This window comes from Pelodiscus sinensis, chromosome 16 (assembly GCF_052426305.1).
Source record: "Pelodiscus sinensis isolate ZL-2025 chromosome 16, ASM5242630v1, whole genome shotgun sequence".
Classification (NCBI taxonomy): domain Eukaryota; kingdom Metazoa; phylum Chordata; order Testudines; family Trionychidae; genus Pelodiscus; species Pelodiscus sinensis.
This window is the reverse complement of record NC_143067.1, coordinates 37,696,806-37,709,853: the sequence shown is the minus strand read 5'-3', so window position 1 is coordinate 37,709,853 and position 13,048 is coordinate 37,696,806. Positions and strand designations below refer to the sequence as shown.

The window sequence follows — 13,048 nt, the reverse complement described above, 5'->3', positions numbered from 1 at the left end:
TGAGAAGTGAGAAGGTGGTATTATCCCTAGTTTACAAATGGGGAGGCGAGGCGCACAGACTAAAGTCAAAAGCATTTCTATTAATTTTGGATGCTCAGTTTAGCCTAGGATCACAGCATGTTCAAGTCACATCTGCCACTGACTTTGTTGTAGTTCTGGGTGCTTAGTGCTTATGCAAATCAGACTTCAGGGCCTCGAGCTGGGCTCCCAGAAATGAGAAATACACAATTAGCGATTACATGTGAAGTTTGGTTGAAGTAACTTGCTGTCATCACATAGGAGCTCTATCGGAGAGGTAGCAATAAAAACCAGTTTTCCGGGGCAGCATTCAACTGTATTAAACATGCTTTCATTTCTTGTCAGCCCCTGCCTCATTCTCTATACACCTCTCAACTTCTGCAACAAATAAGGCAGGGGTCATCCTTTACCTCTAAGCATTTATTCCTCCTCAGAACAGGTCCACGCTGTGCAGTGAATGAGGCAAGGTTCATGCACATAAAAATTGAATGGGATTGTGGAATTAAAGGCTATATCATTATGCAAATATATATATTTCAGATGGGAGAAAGGAATTAAACTTGCACAGACAACCTAAATTCCGGCAGCAGAGTGTGCTTGACTTTAATAGTGTTCCTTAACAGAGTATTTTTGTGTGTGTGTGTTTCTTAAACAAATACCATAATGCAGCATCATATTAACACACCCATGAATCAGTAACAGGGTTGGATTATTTATATCCACCACACAGACTTCTGTCATTTGAACAGAGTAACTTGATGCAGTAGTAGGTTGTCATCTTTTTTGTGGACCACCATTAAAAGGAAGATACACAAACTTTGCCACTGGGATTCTCAGATGTTTACTGACAGCAGAGCAGTGTACAATTCAGAAACCTTGGGAACCATTCCAGGCTCGAGGGGTGCTCCTAATCTTGATCCCTTTCTCCTCCAAACTGACTCTGTCCCAGTCCTGACTCTTCCCCACCACTGGTTCATTAGGTTAGACATACAAGAGGGACTTAGGTACCAATCTCCCCTTTTAGGTGCCTGAATCCAACAATTAGGTGCCACTGACATTCACAAAAACATTGCTCAGATGTCACTTCACCATGTTGGCACCTAAAGTCCCAAAGCAGCTACATTTCCACCGGTAAATCCCCCGGGTGCCTGAATAGGCACACAGCTATCTCAGTCCAGACACTACCTTGAACTTGGCATCTAGCTGATGTGTAAGCCTTAGCTCGAATCACACACAACATATTTCACCACCTGTGAGGCCTGATCCACAGGCATGCTCTGCAGGTGATTAGGAGTGCACCCGCTGGATCAGGCCCCACACAAAACACAGCTGGCAGAGCTGATGGTGTGGTTAAGGTGCTTCTTATAAATACTTCAAATATTCGTTTGACCAAAGAGTGAAAATGACTCTACAGCCCGGCTGTTAGCGCACTCACCTGGGAGACCCACGTTCTAGTCCCCGGTCCAGTGGATATGCAAGGATTTCTACACAGGGAAAAGCCCTCTAGTCTAGCAGTTAGAACACTCACCTGGGAGGTGAGAGACCTGGGTTAAAGTCACTGTTCCACATTAGGCAGGGGTGGACTAGACCTGGGCTATGGTGCTATTGGGAGTAAGGAGAACCACCAGAGCCAGGCAGCAATTCAGCAATCACCAGCTCCTCCTGGGCATCTAATTCATAGCTGTGAATCCCAGTAGGTGGCAAGGCACTTCAAAAATCAGGCACTGCAACAATTGCAACCCCTTTGTGAATCTACCCCCTGGATCCAGTCCCATCCCCCTTGCCCACTGAGTCCCTGTCTTCTTACCACGTCAGTCCTAGGGTCCTCCTCTGAGCTCCCTGTCCAAGCCCTAACCTCTGCTCCCCAACCCCAGGCTCTCCACCTTCCCACATCCCATCCAATCCCAAGTCGCTTGCCCAGCCAGAGCCATTTATCCCCTTGCAGCCCAGCTCATCAGCAGTCTCCTTTCCTCTCCGTCTTTCATCCCACCTATCTCCAGTTCCTTGTCCTCTTGTGCAGTCTCCGTCCCTCCCCTTGCCCTAGCTTCTCACCCAATCTCAGAGTGTCCACTTCCCCCACTCTACCCCTGCTCCCAGTCTGAGCCTGGTTCCTAGTAGGGATGTTAGACAATGTTTATTTTAGTAACTGCATAGCCGCAAAAAAATAAATAAATAAATAAATAAATAAATAAATAAAATTGGTTACGCAGTTACTAAAATGTTCTCTCCGGGGACGGCAGCCAGTGTGCTCCTGGCTCCCAGCCCCTTTCCCAGGGAGCCCTCTGCTATGCCATGCTGCTGCTTCTGTATCAGGGACAGTAGCCAGTTTACAAATCGGCTCCCTGTGCAGACCGGCTCCTGCCTGCTACCCTGCGCTGCTACTTCTGATAGAGAGGCAGCAACACGGGAAGGGTGGAGGGAGGGCAGGTGGCTCTGCGTGAACCAATACGCGTGGGGAGCCAGCTTCCTGCGTGTACTAACGAGAAAAAGGATCCTACTCTGGATCCCCATGCCCAGCGCGGAGAAACTGGGTGCAGCTATTACTGGGATAGACCAGTTTCACTCCTGCAGCCCTGGGCTGGTGCATGCTCAATTACGCTGTGGAGATGGTGCGTGCACTGTCATGTCATGGTTAGGAGCTGTGACTTTGTGAGGTAAATGAAGTCCCCAGAGCCAGCACGTGCCCTGCCTCCTCACCCCCCCGCGCAGGGAACCTGCAGGTCACAGGGGCGCTACTGAAGGCTGGGGCTGGCCCTGCCCCAGGACAGGCTGAGATCACAGGGCGGGCGCTAGAAGCCGGGGCTGTCCCTCTGAACCTTGTCCCACCCCCTGCCCCCAGTCAAGCTGCAGGCTGAGACCAGCCCCGCAGGAAAAGCTGCCGGTTGGAGAGCACCGCCATGGATGACCTACTGCCACAGCAGTGTCTCCCTCACTGCTCCAGGTGGCCCCAGTAAGCTTCCCCCTCTCCTCTGGCCTCCCAGCCGTGTTCCCTGTGCCCGCTGCCCTGAGTCCTGTCCCTCCCACTCCCTGCCCTCACTCCTGCACCCCCCACCTCATGCCTGAGCCCTCCCCACCCCAAAACTCCTGCATTAAGCCCCTCTCTCATCCCCCTGCCATATACAATCATGTAAATAAAGCAATGCTGGGTACATCTGCTAGTATTACTAGAACCAAACCTAGCAAGTAAAAAAAATTAGATTTCAAGGGCCACAAACCTCAAAAGTCATCATGAAGTATTTTAAACACCATCTAGCACAGATGAAATGACCTTATAACTTACTTCTAATAACATGAGTAACCTCTCATTGAGCAGATCAATGTTCTGTTACTAAAATTAACAGGATTACAAAAATATCCAAGATATTTGAGAAACACGTTAAGTGGATTCTTACCTAGATCTACCATGAGGAGGCGAGTGAGAGCAGTGTAGAAAGTTGTTCGGCATCGAAGGTCACTGAGGCTATAATTCTCATTGACTCCCAGAAAAGGAAAGTGTTTACTCTGGCAAAACATAAGTGCATTACAAGTTAAAATTATTTACACAATTATGAAGGAATCTAAACTATTTGAACATAGTAAGAAAAACTTACCGTGTGATTCTGAAGCATGAACTTCACAGCATCTATTTTCACAAGTTTTTTTAAGAGAATATAAGTAACAGATGTTAAGGAAAGTCTCCCTTGTAGTAGTATGCTGACATTTGCTTACTGCTGGAAACTTAACTTGCATAATTATATAACCTAAATAGTAATATACATATCTCAAAGAAAATATGCTATTTCTGAAAAATGTATATAACAGAAATAGTATTCTGAACATTAAAAATGATTATTATTAACCTAAGCAATTTTCATGTCACACATTTGAGTTGTAAAAGAGCCAATTAATGCAATGATATTTAGAATTAAACTACAAGTTTTCAACAATAAATGGTGCTGTTTTTCCAAATAGTAAAACATAGACAGGATGGTGTGGAGGAAATACTGCTGTTTTGTAGTAGCAGCTGGCCACAGGATTTGCCCTAACTGAGAGGTTACCAATGGGTTATGAAATTGGTTTGTTGGTGGCTTTAAACAGGACCACAAGGGGCAGAAAGGAATTCCCTTACTTTTAATTCTTCTTCACTCCTAAATGTGACTGACAGAACTCCGTAGTTCTTCAGATTTCTTTTTTACCATTAAAGGTAGCAGAAAGAGCATAGAGGGCAAAACACGCCAACTACTGATCATTACATGCCAGGCTTACTGAATATAAAGACTCTCCTCTAGATGTCCAGTCTGTTCTTTTGATTGCATGGGAAATGAAGTTCCCAGGACGTATGGATGTGGGAGATGTGCAACTTGATAATCTTGCCTTGGGGGGAAAAGACAGAAATAAGATGCAAGGGGACTCTCTTGACTTGCCACACACAAAAAGGTAACCTCTGAACTCTGAAAGGTGAGACTCCTGCAGAATGGCATCTTCAGAGAAGCATTTGGTTCACAGAGAAAAAGAGAAAGTTATAGGGTAAAAAACAATCCTTTGGTGCTGCTAGATTTTAAATACTCTTACTTCTCCTCTTCCCCAAAGACAATAACCTATAATTATATGCAACATTTAAAAAAAACAACAGGAATTACAACATTTCACTAGTTTTCTTAAAAACAGGGTGTCTGGGTTGCTGCTTTTTTCCAGAAAAAGGTACTCAAATTGCAGTCCACAATTTGCGTATCTTTTTCCAATTGTTATTTCGGAAGATGCTTTTCCAAAATGTGGCCCATCTACACTGGGCCAAATTTAGGAAAAAAATCCCTCTTTCGGAAGAGCCCTTTTTCCTCATAAAATGAGGAATACAGGGCTTCCGAAAAAGCACATCTGCTCTTCTGCAAAAAGTGTTGGAAGAACAGACGCATTCCCTGGTCTAGAATAGACATAGCCTCAGTTTTGTCAACCAGCAAAGAAGATGCTAACTGAGCTGAGAATCTGCTGAAGGAGCTCAGGCCTTGCTGGAGTAAATTACACTTGGGTGCTCTCAACACAATGCAGAATCAAGCCAGCCTTTGGTTAGCCAAAAGAGTGAGTCAGTTAAAGAGGACATCTCATAGGTTTATATCTTCTCTCGAGTCTTCGGCAAACAGACAAGTGAAAACTGACAATAACTTTAAAAAAAAAAAGTTAATCCCCCCACAACTCTACTGTTAGTTGGAATCTCTCCCATCCATGCTGTTAATGAACAGTAAGTCATGTTTTGCCACTGGAATATTTATGGAAACCATAAAGTAGATCATTCATAGGATGAATTCAGCAATTTAAGATGCATTTACTGCAAAACTATGTATGAAGAGCTATTTTACAAACCAAGAAATAAAACACTTTAAAATCATAACCTCTGCCAACTTTGCTCTCTTTAATTACATTCTAAAGCAATAAATATTAAAAGAATGAAACCCGCTGCAGGCTTTGACTACTAAAAAAAGAAAAGTTTCATTCATATCACTGACCAAAGGGCCAAATGCTGACAAAGAGCCTCTACATTTGCATGTGCATATTTATGCACATGTACGAATATACGGGGATTTTCAAAGAAGGTATGGGAGTTGGGTGCTTAAAAATCCCAGCCAAAAACTTCACAAAACAAAGCCAATCCTGTTTGCCATTGTCTCTTGAGGTCACATGGTTGACAGAAGTGGTTTCAAAACGTGTATCCAAGAAAGCAGTTTTGCACTTTAAAAATTGAGAAATAAAAAAATATATTTGCATGACATGTTTTTCCAACAGAAACCTCTTTGTATGAAGAAACAGATGCCTGCAATGTTTTGTTATTTATTTAAACTTTCAGCCAACACGCAGGATTGAAGAAGGAATCTTACTCACAGGACCACAATCTTACAGCTCAGAACTACTTACCTCAGTGTAATGACACACTTAGGGAACAGGGCTGCATTTTCAGTTTTGTAGGAACTTAGGTCGGATCTATGTTGATTTCTAAGGCTATGTCTATGCTGGGAATGTTTGGCGACAAAAGTGCTGTTGACGTGCAAAAGTTGGTAAAAGTGAAAACCGGTCAAACTTTTTTTCTGCCTCCCATTATCGACGTTGAATGGCCACACTGCTTGCTCCCCTGTTGACAGACAGAGCGAAGCATTGTGGGTGAGCATCTCACATTGCAGTGCTATGGGAAGGCAGAGCTGATCCCTGCACTTGTTGGGATTCTCTGAGTTCTCCCACAACATTCTCAGCTGCTGGGCACAGTATCATGAGTAGCTCTGTGAGCTCTCCATGCTGAGGAATGTCAAAGCAGCACAGCAGTCTCTCCAGCCCTCCTCCTGTAGCTGCAGTCTGCCTGCTGCTATGTTTCTAGCAGGACAGAGGGAGCATTCCAATGACTTGCTCTTTTTGTTTGTTCCCCAAATGGTGCAGCTCACTCAGCTGTCAGATACTTCCTAGAGCTTTTGAAAGGGGAGAGGTGCATGCCTGCAGGGCAGCAGAGATCACAAAACACTGAGCACAGCCATCAGGGCAGAAATCAGCTCTCTGGACAAAACAAACAACAGAGTCCACACAGGCTCCTTGCTGACAATAAAGGGAGAGGAAAAGACAAAAGTCTCTCGCAGAGGTGGAAGATTTTTGTCACCAAAACTGGGTGTTTTTTTCTGACAAAAGTTGCATTGTAGTATGTATGCTCTCAGGCTGTGTCTACACTGGGCCACTTATTCCGGAAAAGCGGCTGATTTTCTGGAATAAGCTACGAGCTGTCTACACTGGACCTTGATTTTCTGGAAAAGCAATGATGCTCTACTGTACAAAATCAGCCGCTATTCCGGAAAAACTATTCTGCTCTCGCTCGGGCATAAATCCTTATTCTGGAACACTGTTCCGGAAAAGGGCCAGTGTAGACAGCCCAGTAGTCTTTTCCGGAAAAAAGCCCCGATCGCGAAAATGGCGATCAGGGCTCTTTTCCGGAAAAGCGCGTCTACATTGGCCACAGACGCTTTTCCGGAAAAAGGGCTTTTCCGGAAAAGCAGCCTGCCAATGTAGACGCTCCTTTTCCGGAAAAACTGAAAACGGAATAGTATTCCGTTTTAAGCATTTCCAGAAATTCATGCCAGTGTAGACACAGCCTCACTGTTTTGTCAACAAAAGGCAGTTCTTGGTGAGAAAACATGCCAGAGTAGACAAGACCTACTATACCAGGGGACTCACCTGCAGCATTTCAATCTCTAAAGTTACAACATGGTTCTGTCTTACAATACATATTGATCTGATTAAGGATCAGGAATCCTTCTACAGCCTCTGGTTCAGCGTGATGATTTGTCCCACGTTATTGTATAAAACAAAACTCTGTTTGAACTGCTATGTTTGTCATTGAGTATCCCAACCTAATAGAAAGTACATAGCATATGGGACCTTAAGTCTTCAGCCTGGTACCACAGTATCCACCTAAAATGACAATTATGCCATGAAATGCTCAATTGTGTGCTATTACTTACATTGTATAACACTATGGATGCTCTTTCCATTTTGAATTTCCAACAATGACTAAAACCCATAGATAATATTAAGAATACTTAGGCCTTTACCCAATATTCTATTTTCTTGCATCAAAAAACACAAGTTGAAATGCTAAGCAGGAAGACAGAAACATGAGGTTAGAAAGACCTGAAAATATTTAAAAGATGTTTATAAAAACACAAGAGGCCAGGTTCTCAGTGTACATCATTGCTGGGGAGAACAGATGGCTCTCTAAGCCTGGTTTACACTAGGGCTTTAATTCAAAATAACCCCCCTTATGTCAAATTAATAAGCAGAACATCCACACTACCAAGCCTGTTAATTCAAAATAACGGTCCACTTATTTTGAAATCTGTACTCCTGCCTTCCTCGGGGAATAATGCTAATTTCGAAACAGTGCTAGTGTGGAGGCTCTGGTGCCGCTATTTCAAAATAATTATTCCCCAGAGTAATTCAAACTAATTACTCCCCAGTGCTTCCTGGGGTTCTAAGTTGAGGTAGCGCATCCACATTAACGGAGCCTACCTTGGACTTATTTCAAGGCTCTCCCATAGTGAGGACATGCCATTTTGATTTTGTTATTTCAAGACGTATTAAATCAATTTTAGTTATTTTGAAATAGTTTCCTAGTATAGACATATCCTAAGGGTTGAGCTTTGGCCTAGCAAATAAACCCTGTTCCAAAACATCCCTTGTGTTGGTGCTAATCCCTCAAGGATTCCTCCATTACGGAAATCCATGACTGCCCATTTAGGGCAGTTTTTCACCTGTTTGATGCTGAGAATTTGGTCCTGTTTATCCTACATAGTGGGACATTTTCTTCTTTTCTTTTTAAAAATGTAGGGAATCCCTTTAGAAAACTACATTAAATAAAAGCTTAAGTTGCTAAACTCAATTAACAAAGCACTCAAAAGTAAGGAAGTGACAAGTTAATGATGGTTGTATAATTTTCCCTAGCTCTGTGTACATGTATTATGATACCCAAGCGCATGCAATTTTGCCCCCACAGCATGTACTATGTATTCGGAATGAGGCAGGTGTCTGCAATATGGTGTTTGGATGGTATGCGGTAAATGAAATATGGGATTACACACTGTACCTTGAGGATTAAAAAAATAGTGAACGGCTATCCGATTCATTGAGCACTGGGCATCCCTTGCACTGACTAAGGTAGGGACTCTGTAGACAAAAAAATAGCATGAGAATGTATTTCAAGTGTGTTGTAACACATACACACAAGTGGGCAGTTGAGACAGCACAAGCTACCATAACATTGTCATTTCCTGACTCGAGTGCTTCAATTTGCAAACTCTGGCTATGTCTAGACTATATCCCTCTTTGGAAAGAGGAATGTAAATGAGACATATCGAAATTGCAAATGAAGCTGGGATTTGACTCGCCTGTGCTTCATTTGCGTAATCATGTCATGGTGTTTTTTCAAAAAACGCTATTTCGAAAGTGAAACCGTGGTATAGACGTGTAAACCTCATTTTTTGAGTACAGGATCTTTCGAAAAAGGCTTTTCTTTTCAAAAGAACCATGTCTACTGCGGTTTCACTTTCAAAATAGCGTTTTTCAAAAAAAGCCATGACACGATTATGCAAATGAAGCGCGGGAAACTCAAATCCCGGCTTCATTTGCAATGTTGATATGTCTAATTTACATCCCTCTTTTGAAAGAGGGATGTAGTTTAGATGTACCCTTAATGTTCTTATGATGTACTTTTTTTTAGGAATGATTAATTTTAATTTCACACTGATCAAACTACGTTTAAAAATGATCACTTCCTTAAATGGCTATGGATGGAGAATATAGATGCTTTTGGCAAACCTACTCACCTGATCATAAGGAAACATTTTACAGATTAATTTTTGTTAACCTAGTGCATCTGGTTATCTGCTTTCACATTGCCAAGCTATACAATAGTTCCAGCGTATGAGAGGGCTCTTTAGAAGTAACAAACATGGATAAAGCAGACTTTTTGACAAGAGTATTTTGCAGCTAGTTGCTTTACAAAACAACAATACTATTTATTATTATTTGGTTATGGAAAATGTATAATGTTAACGTTAATTATTAGGGAGAACTAAACATGCATGAGGGGCCAATACGACGGTGTGACATAAAGGAACCGTTAATGTATTCCATTATGTAAATGAATTCAAAGATATTTCATGAATGCCCAGCTAGAAGGGACATAATGATTTATAATTCAAATAACTGAGCTTTAAAATCAAATTGGGCTAATATATTTCTGAATATGCAAACCTGGAATCATTGTTAAAATAACGTAAAACACGACACCAGTTCAAATCATGTGTTGCCTTTTGTTGTTTAAAAATGTCAATTATTTTCCTTGTGGATATTATGTAGAGTGCTTATTAGCACTAATACTTTTCTTTTTAACTCAGAGAATCTTTAGAAATAATGACTTTTATGCATAATAAAAAGATAAATAAATTTCCAGGGACATTTAGAGACTCACTAGACACGTTGAGAATAATTTTCTACTAAAAAAATTATATACACATGAATGATTAACACTGGACAAGAACTTAAATTTTTTTTTTAAACTTTCAACTCAGTCAAGATGTACCCTATAATATATACTGAAAGTGGAATCACTGGATTTTTTTTTAAGAATACAATATTTCTTCCAAAATTATTTTAAATAATTATTTTAAAAAAACCAACAGTGTGAAAAGGCCAAAGTTTGCAATGCCAGGAAGTACTTATAAGCTACTTCATAGGTTTAGAAATAAAAAGTACTTCAGCATTATTATTAAAAAAACCCTATTGGGTGAAGTTTTTTATAGCAAAAAAAATACATATCTTTAAAAGCCAAAATGACCAGTGAAATTGGGTTGTACATCATTTTCTAGCAAAAAGGAAAAACAGCCTCGACAGGTGTAATTTATCATTTTTCTGATTTAATACCAAAGAAATATATTAAAATAATAAAAAGAATCCTGAAATCCTCAAAATTTGTAGTGATAAATAGCCCTCCCTGTCTTTATTGCATTATGCCTACTAACAGAAATATTGCATGGTGGATTTTGCCAGACAAGGACGATTATTTTCCAATAAAAAGTTGCATATTAAATTCCAGCACAAAAGTGGGTGTCTAATACTTTTGAAATCTTTTATGGTTTGCCAAGGAACACAATTCTAAACTTAACTAATACAAACATATCACAGAAAAGTGAACCAGCATTAAAGCTATCTGTCCTATCCCACTCATCTAAACCCAGAGAAGCTACTGTTTTTAGAATGTTTGTTTAAATATATTTTGATGTTTATGGTTTTAGTTAATCTTCCTTCTTATTGATTTTTAAAAATGTTTTATTTTGAAGTCTCATTTACACAGCAGCATATTTAAAAAGGTATCACTACTACTTCATACTTCCATATGACACAGCTTTAAAGCTCTCTTATCAGGGTTCTTAGCAGCACATAATACATTATCTAAAGGAAGACTGACACTTAAGTATATACCCCTCCTGATAATATCGTATCCAAATCACATATAGCAAACTCATCTACTTTGCCCAAGGTACAATATAAAAACTGTTTAACCAGCAACATATTCATTGGTCACCCTGCAGCCTTAAAACAAGTATACATTGTGTCTGTAACTGCAAATCATTCCCCCTTGTTTTAGGGGCTGGGATTGTGAGGCAGGTCCCAAATACATTCCCGCACATCAAATGCTAAGTGCCTAACCCCAACTCCGGGGGAGGGGTGGGAGGAAGCAGACCTGCATTCTAAATTCTTAGTCATGTAATATCAAACATATAAAAGGCTCACTGCTGTTAACAGTAATATAATGGTGACTATTTCAGCTTACATCCATAAATGAGCAACAAAACAAGTAAATATTTTGAACTAGGAGGAATATTTTAATCTTGGTTACCTTAGTCTATTGAATACAACCAGGGACAGCAAGCTGATTAACTCTTGTACATTCTTATTCATGCAATGCAATGCAATAATCAACCCCCTTTTTGTTTCTATTAAATATCTTAGTGACGTTTGGATTTCAGCTGTGCCCCTTTATACTTGGTGGTGTTAACAGCAGAGATATATGTATCTATATATTTAACATCTCCCATGTTGGCTGATTAATGATACTCCTAGCAAGGGTGAGAACACATATACAGCATCATTTTAGCTAAATGAAATGCACTTATTCAATCTGCAAAACAATAAGCAGCATTTAATACAAGGAAATATATTAACATTCTGCTGTGATGACTGCAATCTAAGGAGAAAATAAAATGATTCAAGGCTGTACTTTCCAGCCTCCTTTCCTTCCTATAACATTAATCTCTTCACCTGAAACTGAAAGAAAAGCAGTATTTATTTTAAAAATATCAAAAGACTTCCCTTCCTGAATATTTTTATCAGTGCTGAAAATTTTGGTTTCCATTGCCTGTATCCATTTAAACATTTTGATATGTCAAAAATTATTACATACTATTTTTTTCCTGAAAATGGATCTTCTTGTATGACTTGTTGGAAACTCAGAGAGTAAACATATCACACTCTATTTTATGATGCATGACTTAAATATCAGCCTCAAAAAGTTTCAGTCACGGTAAAATCTAATCCGGGACTCAGGTGAACTGTTAACAAAAATTCAAGATCCTGGTGTTAGAAATAGAAGCAATGAAGACCCTGGTTCTATTAAGATATTAAAGTCCGGATGTAAGTAGTCACATGGATTTTAATGGGATTACTCATGTGCTTAAAGTCAGGAATGGGCTTAAGTACCTTAGTTGAATGGGAGCCAAAATGTGCCCAGTCTTATTCTCATTAGAGTCAATGACATTCTTGTCTTCTGGAAAATCGTGACTGAGACTAATGATGTTAGTGAACTGGTCACATGGATAATCTTGCATTGAGAATAAGAATAGGGAAACACACAAAATAACTTAAAATGTGCTTTGCATATAAAAAGACTAAACAAATCTTTTAATATTAATATTTTCATTGGTATTAAAACAATTTACTATAAAAAGGAAAATGGCTTTCACAAATTAATTTTCATTAAATTATTTTCACTGAATAGGACCCATGATAAAAAGGATATCCAACAGAAAGATCATTTAGAAACTGAAGAGTTCTTGAAATCACAGGCTCACATCTTCCCCAGCACTTAAGATTTGTAACACTGGAATAAAGAAGGAGAGAGAACGTTTATAATAAATGTTGCCCTCTTTGTGAGAAAAGTGAGTAAGTAAACACACACATAAATACAAAATGCTAGGGCACTATTGCACAAATACATCCTTCTGGTAGATTGTGTTCTTTTTATGTTCATGAGATGGGAAACATTAGAAAAATAAGTTAATTCAATAATTTTTATTCTTGAACCTGTAATTTCAACATTTTGTAATCCTACAAGCAATTTAGAATTAAATAACCCTTTTTACCTCTTCTCTATCAGTTTCTAAGCCACCATTTATCATGGTAAAGCATATTACCCCAAACACAACCTTCTCCCCTACTCATCTTATATATTTATATGCTGCGCCCT

At 39.9% G+C, this 13,048-nt stretch overlaps 1 protein-coding gene across 2 annotated transcripts in view; it reads right to left on the bottom strand.

Annotated features, from left to right (window-relative positions):
* RANBP17 (RAN binding protein 17) overlaps positions 1-13,048 on the bottom strand; it is a 227,169-nt gene that overhangs the window by 76,632 nt on the left and 137,489 nt on the right. For both annotated transcript variants that reach the window (XM_089769552.1, XM_025181074.3), the window contains 3 exons: positions 12,602-12,682; positions 3,609-3,672; positions 3,411-3,519 (listed from right to left, as the gene is read on the bottom strand). In XM_089769552.1, coding sequence (XP_089625678.1) covers positions 3,411-3,519; positions 3,609-3,672; positions 12,602-12,682 — 254 coding nt within the window. The remainder of the gene's footprint in view (positions 1-3,410; positions 3,520-3,608; positions 3,673-12,601; positions 12,683-13,048) is intronic.